At 45.5% G+C, this 12,786-nt stretch overlaps 1 protein-coding gene across 1 annotated transcript; it reads left to right on the forward strand.

The window, feature by feature from the left end:
- Positions 1–2,205: 2,205 nt before the first annotated feature.
- LOC117432747 (epsin-2-like) lies at positions 2,206–12,250 on the forward strand. Its single transcript, XM_059019857.1, has 7 exons — positions 2,206–2,557; positions 4,457–4,624; positions 6,321–6,436; positions 7,106–7,205; positions 7,995–8,075; positions 10,213–10,572; positions 12,057–12,250. The coding sequence occupies exons 1-7, from the start codon at positions 2,206–2,208 to the stop codon at positions 12,248–12,250; spliced, it is 1,371 nt and encodes a 456-aa protein (XP_058875840.1).
- Positions 12,251–12,786: the final 536 nt, after the last annotated feature.

Here is a 12,786-nt window from a genome sequence, read left to right on the forward strand (position 1 = left end):
ATACAGACCTCTATTACGATACATCATGTACAGATGAGGACAAAAGTTTAGCAGCATCACCCTCTATATAGAATGAACTCCCTCAGCTTCATAGAGTCCAATGAAAGCTGCTGAATAATGTTCCCTTGTTAACATATTGAATTCCACCCCCTCTATATAGAATGAACTGATTCAGCTTCATAGAGTCCAATGAAAGCTGCTGAATAATGTTCCCTTGTTAACATATTGAATTCCACCCCCTCTATATAGAATGAACTCACTCAGCTTCATAGAGTCCAATGAAAGCTGCTGAATAATGTTCCCTTGTTAACATATTGAATTCCACCCCCTCTATATAGAATGAACTCCCTCAGCTTCATAGAGTCCAATGAAAGCTGCTGAATAATGTTCCCTTGTTAACATATTGAATTCCACCCCCTCTATATAGAATGAACTCCCTCAGCTTCATAGAGTCCAATGAAAGCTGCTGAATAATGTGAATTTACACTGAAGACGCTGAGAAAGACTTAAGTGGAAACGTTTGCCATTGAATTTACACTGAAGACGCTGAGAAAGACTTCTAGTGGAAACGTTTGCCATTGAATTTACACTGAAGACGCTGAGAGAGACTTCTAGTGGAAACGTTTGCCATTGAATTTACACTGAAGACGCTGAGAGAGACTTCTAGCGGAAACATTTGCCATTGAATTTACACTGAAGACGCTGAGAGAGACTTCTAGCGGAAACGTTTGCCGTTGAATTTACACTGAAGACGCTGAGAAAGACTTCTAGTGGAAACGTTTGCCGTTGAATTTACACTGAAGACTCTGAGAAAGACTTCTAGTGGAAACGTTTGCCTTTGAATTTACACTGAAGACACTGAGAAAGACTTCTAGAGGAAACGTTTGCCATTGAATTTACACTGAATACAGTGAGAGAGACTTCTAGTTGAAACGTTTGTCATTTAATTTACACTGAAGACGCTGAAAGAGACTTCTAGTGGAAACGTTTGCCATTGAATTGACACTGAAGACGCTGAGAGACTTCTAGTGGAAACGTTTGCCATTGAATTTACACTGAAGACGCTGAAAGAGACTTCTAGTGGAAACGTTTGCCATTGAATTTACACTGAAGAAGCTGAGAAAGACTTCTAGTGGAACGTTTGCCATTGAATTTACACTGAAGACGCTGAGTGAGACTTCTAGTGGAAACGTTTGCCATTGAATTTACACTGAAGACGCTGAGAGAGACTTCTAGTGGAAATGTTTGCCATTGAATTTACACTGAAGACGCTGAGAGACTTCTAGTGGAAACGTTTGCCATTGAATTTACACTGAAGACGCTGAAAGAGACTTCTAGTGGAAACGTTTGCCATTGAATTTACACTGAAGAAGCTGAGAAAGACTTCTAGTGGAAACGTTTGCCATTGAATTTACACTGAAGACGCTGAGTGAGACTTCTAGTGGAAACGTTTGCCATTGAATTTACACTGAAGACGCTGAGAGAGACTTCTAGTGGAAATGTTTGCCATTGAATTTACACTGAAGACGCTGAGAGAGACTTCTAGAGGAAACGTTTGCCATTGAATTTACACTGAAGACGCTGAGAGACTTCTAGTGGAAACGTTTGCCATTGAATTTACACTGAAGACGCTGAGAGAGACTTCTAGTGGAAACGTTTGCCATTGAATTCACACAGAAGACTCTGAGAAAGACTTCTAGCGGAAACGTTTGCCATTGAATTCACACAGAAGACACTGAGAAAGACTTCTCTGTCTGTAAAAGGTCAGGGCAGAGCTGCAGGTTACGGGAAGCCTTCAGAAGCCTTTGGTTTCCGCTTCACTGTAAGAACTCGGTTTCTCTGTATGTCTCATAGTCTCATGACTAACGTGGCTGAGTGAATTGGAGCTAGTCTTTTTTCACATGTGGTTTTTCAAGCTCGGAGCAGCAAAGGAAGGAAATGCTGTTTGCCACATTTGCAAATGCAGTGCATGAGAAGCATCTATAGGTCTAGTAAAAAAAAAAATCTGTATATTTAGAATATCTAGTTTATTTCCAGTGCAAACCTAATCTAATCTACATTGAGATTATTCTGAAGACGCTGAAAAGTTGTTTTTTTTTCACTTCGTCCGTCGTGTATTTAACCGTCTCGTCGCGGGTGCTGTTTTCTCTTTGCAGCCTCTGAAATCACACCCGCAACGCGGACACACACACACACACAAACAAAATGTCGTCTTTCCGACGTCAGTTCAAGAACCTGGTGAAGAAATACTCGGAGGCCGAGATCAAGGTGCGAGAGGCGACTTCCAACGACCCCTGGGGCCCGTCCAGCTCGCTGATGTCCGAGATCGCCGATCTGACCTACAGCGTCTCCGGGCTGGCGGAGATCACCGCCGCGCTGTGGGAGAGGCTGAGCCACGGGGGGCGGAGCTGGCGTCACGTGTTCAAGTCCCTCCTCCTCCTGGACTACCTGCTCCGCGCCGGCTCCGAGAGAGTGGCTCAACAGGCCAGGGAGCACGGCGCCTGCATCCGGGACCTCCAGCGATTCCACTACATCGACCCGGACGGCAAGGACCAGGGTGAGGGTCTGGAGCACTGCATTGTGGGTCAGGTGTGTGAAACAGATACATCACCTGACAGCTAACTGCTCTGGGGCTTTATATATATTTATATATCAATTTTAACACAGTTAACGGACACAGAGTCCCTTGATATATATATATATATATATATATAAGCCCCAGAGTAGTTAGCTGTTAGGTAATGTATCTGTTTAACACACTTAACGGACACAGAGTCCCTTGATATATATATATATAAGCCCCAGAGTAGTTAGCTGTTAGGTAATGTATCTATTTAACACAGTTAACGGACACAGAGTCCCTTGATATATATATAAGCCCCAGAGCAGTTAGCTGTCAGGTGATGTACCTGTTTAACACAGTTAACGGACACAGAGTCCCTTCATATATATATAAGCCCCAGAGCAGTTAGCTGTCAGGTAATGTACCTGTTTAACACAGTTAACGGACACAGACTCGCTTGAACCCCATTGAAAACCTGTGGTTTCAATTGAAGAGGGCAGTCCAGGATTCAAGGATCTGGAAATATTCTGTATGGAGGAATGGGCTAAGATCCCTCCCAATGTGTTCTCCAATCTCATTAAACATTGTAGAAAAAGAGCCCGTGCCGTTCTCCTTGCAAGGGGAGGGTGCACAGAGTACTGAAAACAAGGGGGCCAATAACTGTGACACTTCACTGGAAATCAATTTCTAATTTGAGAAATGTGTAATTTTGGTTGATTCCATTGAGTCATTAATAATGTTGGAAAATTACAGTAAAGCTCAGTACTGGTGTTGTTTATTTTATACAGTCTTTTTTGATCATCTTTATCAAGGGTGCCAACTAACTGCTCTGGGGCTTATATATATAAGCGAGTCTGTGTCCGTTAACTGTGTTAAACAGATACATCACCTGACAGCTAACTGCTCTGGGGCTTATATATATATGAAGGGACTCTGTGTCCGTTAAGTGTGTTAAACAGGTACATCACCTGACAGCTAACTGCTCTGGGGCTTATATATATATCAAGGGACTCTGTGTCCGTTAACTGTGTTAAATACTTACATTACCTGACAGCTAACTGCTCTGGGGCTTATATATATATCAAGGGACTCTGTGTCCGTTAACTGTGTTAAACAGGTACATCACCTGACAGCTAACTGCTCTGGGGCTTATATATATATCAAGGGACTCTGTGTCCGTTAACTGTGTTAAATACTTACATTACCTGACAGCTAACTGCTCTGGGGCTTATATATATATCAAGGGACTCTGTGTCCGTTAACTGTGTTAAATACTTACATCACCTGACAGCTAACTGCTCTGGGGCTTATATATATATCAAGGGACTCTGTGTCCGTTAACTGTGTTAAATACTTACATTACCTGACAGCTAACTGCTCTGGGGCTTATATATATATCAAGGGACTCTGTGTCCGTTAACTGTGTTAAACAGATACATCACCTGACAGCTAACTGCTCTGGGGCTTATATATATATCAAGGGACTCTGTGTCCATTAACTGTGTTAAACAGATACATTACCTGACAGCTAACTGCTCTGGGGCTTATATATATATATATATATCAAGGGAATCTGTGTCCGTTAACTGTGTTAAATACTTACATTACCTGACAGCTAACTGCTCTGGGGCTTATATATATATCAAGGGACTCTGTGTCCGTTAACTGTGTTAAACAGGTACATCACCTGACAGCTAACTGCTCTGGGGCTTATATATATATATATATATCAAGGGACTCTGTGTCCGTTAAGTGTGTTAAATAGATACATCACCTGACAGCTAACTGCTCTGGGGCTTATATATATATCAAGGGACTCTGTGTCCGTTAAGTGTGTTAAACAGATACATCACCTGACAGCTGCCTGCTCTGCTCTTACACACTCGTGCCCAGGTCTCTCTGTGCGCGTGAAGGCCCGTCAGGTGGAGCAGCTGCTGTCGGATGAGGCGGCCCTTCAGAGAGGGAGAGAAGCGGCCCTCAGGACCAGACAGAGGCTGGCCGTGGGACTGAAGAGCGGGGACAGGGACAGAGAGAGGGACAGAGCACAGTTCCACTGCCCAGGTCAGCGCAGTCGCACCCCACAGCGAGGGTCACGGGGGGAGCAGTTCAAAAACATCATCAAGCGAAGGAACGCGGAGAGATGAGACGTAAAACCAACGAGCTCCTATTGGAAGTGACTCTGCAGCAGCTACTGACTCCCTCTATGTGTGTGTGTGTGTGTGTGTGCGTGTGTGTGACCCTGAGCGAGTCGCTTCACCTCCTTGTGCTCCGTCCTTCGGATGAGACGTAAAACCAACGAGCTCCTATTGGAAGTGACTCTGCAGCAGCTACTGACTCCCTCTATGTGTGTGTGTGTGTGTGTGTGCGTGTGTGTGACCCTGAGAGAGTCGCTTCACCTCCTTGTGCTCCGTCCTTCTGATGAGACGTCAAACAAACGAGCTCCTATTGGAAGTGACTCTGCAGCAGCCAGACTCCCTGTGTGTGTGTGTGTGTGTGTGTGTGACCCTGAGCGAGTCGCTTCACCTCCTTGTGCTCCGTCCTTCTGATGAGACGTCAAACAAACGAGCTCCTATTGGAAGTGACTCTGCAGCAGCCAGACTCCCTGTGTGTGTGTGTGTGTGTGTGTGTGACCCTGAGCGAGTCGCTTCACCTCCTTGTGCTCCATCCTTCTGATGAGACGTCAAACAAACGAGCTCCTATTGGAAGTGACTCTTAATAAAGTGACTCATTAATAATAAAAAAAACAACCACAGTAGCTTCGTGTTCCCTCAGCTTAAGAATCCCTCTGTCCCTTATTAATATAAATCACTGCAATATGTATTTGTGTACAGGACTGTACAATGACAGCATTGTTCTCCATATAAGATCTCGAGACTGATGATAATCAACGATAACCGATGCATTGAGAATATTATTATTATTATTATTATTATTATTATTGAGTCGTTCAGTGGAGGCTTTTTCTCCAAAGCGACTTCCAGAGACTAGGGGGGTGAACTCTGCATCATCAACAACTGCTGCTGCTGCTGCAGAGTCACTTCCAATAGGAGCTCGTTTGTTTGACGTCTCATCCAGGGCAGCAGTGTGGAGTAGTGGTTAGGGCACTGGACTCTTGACCGGAGGGTTGTGGGTTCAATCCCCAGTGGAGGACACTGCTGTTGTACCCTTGAGCAAGGTACTTTACCTAGATTGCTTCAGTAAAAACCCAACTGTATAAATGGGCAATTGTATGTAAAAATAATGTGATAACTGTATAATGTGAAATAATGTATAATGTGATATCTTGTAACAATTGTAAGTCGCCCTGGATAAGGGCGTCTGCTAAGAAATGAATAATAATAATAATAATAATAATAATCCGAAGGACGGAGCACAAGGAGGTGAAGCGACTCGCTCAGGGTCACACACACACGCGCACACACACACAGGGAGTCTGGCTGCTGCAGAGTCACTTCCAATAGGAGCTTGTTTGTTTGACGTCTCATCCGAAGGACGGAGCACAAGGAGGTGAAGCGACTCGCTCAGGGTCACACACACACGCGCACACACACACAGGGAGTCTGGCTGCTGCAGAGTCACTTCCAATAGGAGCTTGTTTGTTTGACGTCTCATCCGAAGGACGGAGCGCAAGGTGGTGAAGCGACTCGCTCAGGGACACACACGCACACGCACACACACACACACGCAGCGAGTCGGTGGCTGAGCTGGGATTTGAACCTTGAAGGTTGGCTGTGTTTATCCCCTCCCTGTGTTGCAGGCTGTCCGATGGCAGAGCTGAGACTAGGAGAGATCTGTCCTCAATCCAAACCCGAAGAGGAAATGCAGCTGCAGATCACATTGGCTGAAAGCACAGAGGAGCAGGAGCAGCAAACGGTGAACCAGACTGGAGAATAAACTGGAGACTGGAGGGCTTGGGTCAGCCAGGGCGCCCTCGGCTCACCAGCGCCCCCTGTGGTCTGCCCGGGCTTCCCTAAGGCACAGACCTCTCTGTGCTTTACAATGCTTCCCTATGCTTTACCAGACCTCTCTGTGCTTTACAATGCTTCCCTATGCTTTACCAGACCTCTCTGTGCTTTACAATGCTTCCCTATGCTTTACCACACCTCTCTGTGCTTTACAATGCTTCCCTATGCTTTACCAGACCTATCTCTGCTTTACAATGCTTCCCTATGCTTTACCAGACCTCTCTGTGCTTTACAATGCTTCCCTATGCTTTACCAGACCTCTCTGTGCTTTACAATGCTTCCCTATGCTTTACCACACCTCTCTGTGCTTTACAATGCTTCCCTATGCTTTACCAGACCTATCTCTGCTTTACAATGCTTCCATATGCTTTACCAGACCTCTCTGTGCTTCACAATGCTTCCCTATGCTTTACCACACCTCTCTGTGCTTTACAATGCTTCCCTATGCTTTACCAGACCTATCTCTGCTTTACAATGCTTCCATATGCTTTAGCTATCACTGTGCTTTTACTATGGGAAGTTTAAATCAGGGTTGTAGTGATTATTACAATCTATGATATTGTCTGTTGTTTTTTAGGAGAGTCAGGACTCTGTTCTGTCGCCCCCATCCCAGATGAGGAGTGACCCCTGGGAGCACACTCTGATGCAGGCAGACAATGACCCGTGGAGACCAGCAGGTAAAATCCTCACAATAAACAGGGCTGTGCAAAATGAAACAACCCCCCCTGCCCCCCCCCCTCTCCTCCCCCTCTCTCTCCTCCCTCTCTCTCTCTCCTCCCCGTTCTGTATCGTTCATGGTGTTGGCTTTGCAATCTCTTGCATTGCTTCAGTTTGTTGTCCCCTCCTTGAATCTTCTTGTTAAAAGCTCATCGAGGTTCACAGAGAGATCTACTGAAGCAGCTCCTCCGAGCCCCTGCTGGTTCGGCTGCTTTTCATCCCCGCTGAGCTCTCAATTACTGAGCCACACCCTGAATCGAACTCAGAATTAGCTGAATTAGATCTTTTTAATTGTTCTCAGCTCCTAAAAAGTTGCAGAAGTTTCTTCTCAAATGTTACAGCTAACTTGAGATCTGCAAGCGTGTAAGAGCTGAACACAATTACAAACGTTTTAATTAAACTGACGTTCGATTCAGGGTCTCGTTCAGTAATTGAGAGCTCAGCGGGGATGGAAACCAGTCGACCCAGTTTGACTGGTCAACCCCCACTGCCTTCCACACTGCAGCCCAGCGCTTTCTTTATCTAACCACTGAGCTCCTCAAACCCCACTGCCTTCCACACTGCAGCCCAGCGCTTTCTTTATCTAACCACTGAGCTCCTCAAACCCCACTGCCTTCCACACTGCAGCCCAGCGCTTTCTTTATCTAACCACTGAGCTCCTCAAACCCCACTGCCTTCCACACTGCAGCCCAGCACTTTCTTTATCTAACCACTGAGCTCCTCAAATCCCACTGCCTTCTCTCTCCCAGTCTGTTCCACACCAGCAGAGGATTTTGCAGAGTTCGACCCTCTAAGAGCAGGCCAGAGAAAACAGACCGCGGAGACAGCAGGTGAGAGAGAGAGAGAGAGAGAGAGAGAGAGAGAGAGAGAGAGAGAGACACAGAGAGAGAGAGTGAGGGAGAGAGAGAGAGAGTGAGGGAGTGAGAGAGAGAGAAACAGACACAGACAGACAGACAGACAGAGAGAGTGAGGGAGAGTGAGGGGGAGAGAGAGACAGAGAGAGAGAGCGAGAGAGAGACAGAGACACAGAGAGAGACAGATAGACAGAGAGAGAGAGACAGACAGACAGATAGATAGACAGAGAGTGAGGGAGAGTGAGGGGGAGAGAGAGACAGAGAGAGAGAGAGCGAGAGAGAGACAGAGACACAGAGAGAGACAGATAGACAGAGAGAGAGAGACAGACAGACAGATAGATAGACAGAGAGTGAGGGAGAGAGAGGGGGAGAGAGAGACAGAGAGAGAGAGCGAGAGAGAGACAGAGACACAGAGAGAGACAGATAGACAGAGAGAGAGAGAGACAGACAGAGACATAGACAGACAGACAGATAGACAGAGAGCGAGAGAGTGAGGGGGAGAGAGAGACAGAGACACAAAGAGAGACAGAGAGAGAGAGAGAGAGACAGACAGAGACATAGACAGACAGACAGATAGACAGAGAGTGAGAGAGTGAGGGAGAGAGAGCGAGAGAGAGACAGAGACACAGAGAGAGACAGATAGACACAGAGAGAGAGAGACAGACAGACAGAGACACAGACAGACAGACAGAGAGACAGTGAGGGAGAGAGAGACCTCACCCCATCACATCCGGTCTCTCTCTGTCCTCCTGTCTTAGACACAGACAGACCACCACTTACTGTCACAAAGGAAATCTGTCAGCAAGCGACAGCTAAAAATGAAATGTGTTTCCTATCGTGTTTGATTCAGCTTCAATGGAAGCACTGTAAGGGTTATATTTGCATTCACTGTCTATGGCCCTGTTGTTATATTGAATTCTATGTATATTGAATTCTGTGTAGCCCCAGTTTTAGAGCCGTGGTCAAAAGTTTTGCATCACCTAGAATTTTAGGATTGAGACATGATTTAAAATTAAATTAAAAACTATATGAATATAACTTAGATCTTTTATTATTTAACATGGTGATGTTATCAAAACAAACTACAAAATGATATCGCTAAAAAAAAAACAAGGGAACATTATTCAGCAGCTTTCATTGGACTCTATGAAGCTGAGGGAGTTCATTCTATATAGAGGGGGTGGAATTCAATATGTTAACAAGGGAACATTATTCAGCAGCTTTCATTGGACTCTATGAAGCTGAGGGAGTTCATTCTATATAGAGGGGGTGGAATTCAATATGTTAACAAGGGAACATTATTCAGCAGCTTTCATTGGACTCTATGAAGCTGAGGGAGTTCATTCTATATAGAGGGTGATGCTGCTAAACTTTTGTCCACAGCTGTAGATTAGATTAGGTTTGCACTGGAAATGAACTAGATATTCTAAATATACAGATTTTTTTTTTACTAGACTTATAGATGCTTCTCATGCACTGCATTTGCAAATGTGGCAAACAGCATTTCCTTCCTTTGCTGCTCCGAGCTTGAGAAACCACATGTGAAAAAAGACTAGCTCCAATTCACTCAGCCACGTTAGTCATGAGACTATGAGACATACAGAGAAACCGAGTTCTTACAGTGAAGCGGAAACCAAAGGCTTCTGAAGGCTTCCTGTAACCTGCAGCTCTGCCCTGACCTTTTACAGACAGAGAAGTCTTTCTCAGAGTCTTCTGTGTGAATTCAATGCCAAACGTTTCCGCTAGAAGTCTTTCTCAGCGTCTTCAGTTTAAATTCAATGCCAAACGTTTCCACTAGAAGTCTCTCTCAGCGTCTTCAGTGTAAATTCAATGGCAAACGTTTCCACTAGAAGTCTTTCTCAGCGTCTTCAGTGTAAATTCAATGGCAAACGTTTCCACTAGAAGTCTCTCTCAGCGTCTTCCAGTCCTGGTTTCACTAGGAGTTTAATAATAAGACACACCTGAGCTTGTTAGCTAGACACACTGGGGGCTGATCAAGCTGGTAGCAGTAAAACCTGGAATGGATCACACTGCTGTGCAATAGGAGTCTGATTCACCTCCCTGGACTTGATTAATACTGCAATCCCAATCTCTCTCTCTCTCTCCTCCCCAGGTTCCATCACCGTCACCACTCTCAACAACAAAGAACCACACGCTGTACCCTGCACCCCTCACCCTGCTCCCCCCAGGCACAGCTCTCGAAACTGGGCCACTTTCCCCGAATCCCCCCCTCCTCCAGCATCCAGGAGCCTCTTCCCAGATCTCAGCATGGCTCCAGCCTCCTGCACCTCCTTGGTGTGTTTGTTCCCCGGTTCTCAGTCCAGGAGCTTGGCCCCCTGCGGGAGTCAGTTCGGCTGCTCCTGCGCGCAGGCCACGCCCATCGAGAGCTTCTTAGGCACAGCCGGCTCGGGATTGGTCAGTCTGGAAGCCGTGGCGACCGTGGAGCGGATAAGCAACCCCTTCCAGACTGGAGGTGCGCTCTTTATAATATTAATATACGTTGTGTGTGTGTGTGGGAGGGATTTTTTGAAATCTGTTGCCTCTTATTAGCTTTATTAACAGTATCGCTGGTCCCTCCCTTTAAAGGAGCGCTGACCATCTTTAAAATCCATTCTCTCACCTCTTATTAGCTTTATTAACAGTATCGTTGGTCCCTCCCTTTAAAGGAGCGCTGACCATCTTTAAAATCCATTCTCTCGCCTCTTATTAGCTTTATTAACAGTATCGTTGGTCCCTCCCTTTAAAGGAGCGCTGACCATCTTTAAAATCCATTCTCTCGCCTCTTATTAGCTTTATTAACAGTATCGCTGGTCCCTCCCTTTAAAGGAGCGCTGACCATCTTCAAAATCCATTCTCTCACCTCTTATTAGCTTTATTAACAGTAGAATAACTTTCATTGGACTCTGTGAAGCTGAGGGAGTTCATTCTATATAGAGGGGGTGGAATTCAATATGTTAACAAGGGAACATTATTCAGCAGCTTTCATTGGACTCTATGAAGCTGAGGGAGTTCATTCTATATAGAGGGGGTGGAATTCAATATGTTAACAAGGGAACATTATTCAGCAGCTTTCATTGGACTCTATGAAGCTGAGGGAGTTCATTCTATATAGAGGGGGTGGAATTCAATATGTTAACAAGGGAACATTATTCAGCAGCTTTCATTGGACTCTATGAAGCTGAATCAGTTCATTCTATATAGAGGGGGTGGAATTCAATATGTTAACAAGGGAACATTATTCAGCAGCTTTCATTGGACTCTATGAAGCTGAGGGAGTTCATTCTATATAGAGGGTGTGGAATTCAATATGTTAACAAGGGAACATTATTCAGCAGCTTTCATTGGACTCTATGAAGCTGAATCAGTTCATTCTATATAGAGGGTGTGGAATTCAATATGTTAACAAGGGAACATTATTCAGGAGCTTTCATTGGACTCTAGAAGCTGAGTGAGTTCATTCTATATAGAGGGGGTGGAATTCAATATGTTAACAAGGGAACATTATTCAGCAGCTTTCATTGGACTCTATGAAGCTGAGGGAGTTCATTCTATATAGAGGGGGTGGAATTCAATATGTTAACAAGGGAACATTATTCAGCAGCTTTCATTGGACTCTATGAAGCTGAATCAGTTCATTCTATATAGAGGGTGATGCTGCTAAACTTTTGTCCACAGCTGTACATGATGTATCGCAATAGAGGTCTGTATCGCTTGTGATACGAGACCACACCATAAAGAACTACAGCTCCCAGCATGCCTCACCATTGCCGCGGGTGCAGAGGCATGCTGGGAGCCGTAGTCCTAGCCCAGCAAGTTCATTCTACAGGGTGATGCAAAGTTTTTGGCTGCAGTTGTAGATGAGAAGTTGTAGATTCAAACTTACTTCCTTTCTTTCTTTCTTTCTTTCTTTCCTCTGCTCCGTAGCTCCTGCCCTCTCATGTCTCTCTCCTCACCCAGCCTGCAGCCCCATCGCCCTGGCAGGGAACTGCAATCCTGTCCCTTCTGCCCCTTCCTTCACCAGCATGTACCCCAGTCAGCCTGATCCGCCAGACGCACCCCCTGGCTCAGCCTCCCAGCCCTGTGCCAGCCTTTACCCAGCGTACCCCACCCAGCCCCTGCCTCGCCTGCACACCACCAACCCCTTCCTGTGAGGAGCCAGCCCAGCTCAGCGATACCAGCACTGTGACCTGATCCGCTGAGCCAGCTGCACTGACAACCCCACTGTCTATTTAAATACACCCGTCCACACCCCCTGTATATTAAATGAGTTTCCGGATTTAAAATCCATTCTCTCACCTCTTATTAGCTTTATTAACAGTATTGCTGGTCCCTCCCTTTAAAGGAGCGCTGACCATCTTTAAAATCCATTCTCTCACCTCTTTTTAGCTTTATTACTATGCCCCCTAGTGGATGCTTCCCTTTACCACACCTCTCTGTGCTTTACAATTGTTCCCTATGCTTAACCAGACCTCACTGTGCTTTACAGTGCTTCCCTATGCTTTACCAGACCTCACTGTGCTTTACAATGCTTCCCTATGCTTTACCAGACCTCTCTGTGCTTTACAATGCTTCCCTATGCTTTACCAGACCTCTCTGTGCTTTACAATGCTTCCCTATGCTTTACCAGACCTCACTGTGCTTTACAATGCTTCCCTATGCTTTACCAGACCTCTCTGTGCTTTACAAT

The sequence above is a fragment of the Acipenser ruthenus genome, unplaced genomic scaffold (genome assembly GCF_902713425.1).
Source record: "Acipenser ruthenus unplaced genomic scaffold, fAciRut3.2 maternal haplotype, whole genome shotgun sequence".
Classification (NCBI taxonomy): Eukaryota; Metazoa; Chordata; class Actinopteri; order Acipenseriformes; family Acipenseridae; genus Acipenser; species Acipenser ruthenus.

Bases quoted from the DNA above. Each gene is read 5' to 3' on its own strand.
- LOC117432747 (XM_059019857.1), top strand. From the start codon at position 2,206: ATGTCGTCTTTCCGACGTCAGTTCAAGAACCTGGTGAAGAAATACTCG. The intron at 8,076-10,212 runs GTGAGAGAGAGA...TCTCCTCCCCAG, and splicing joins ACAGACCGCGGAGACAGCAG to GTTCCATCACCGTCACCACT. The intron at 10,573-12,056 runs GTGCGCTCTTTA...CTCCTCACCCAG, and splicing joins CAACCCCTTCCAGACTGGAG to CCTGCAGCCCCATCGCCCTG.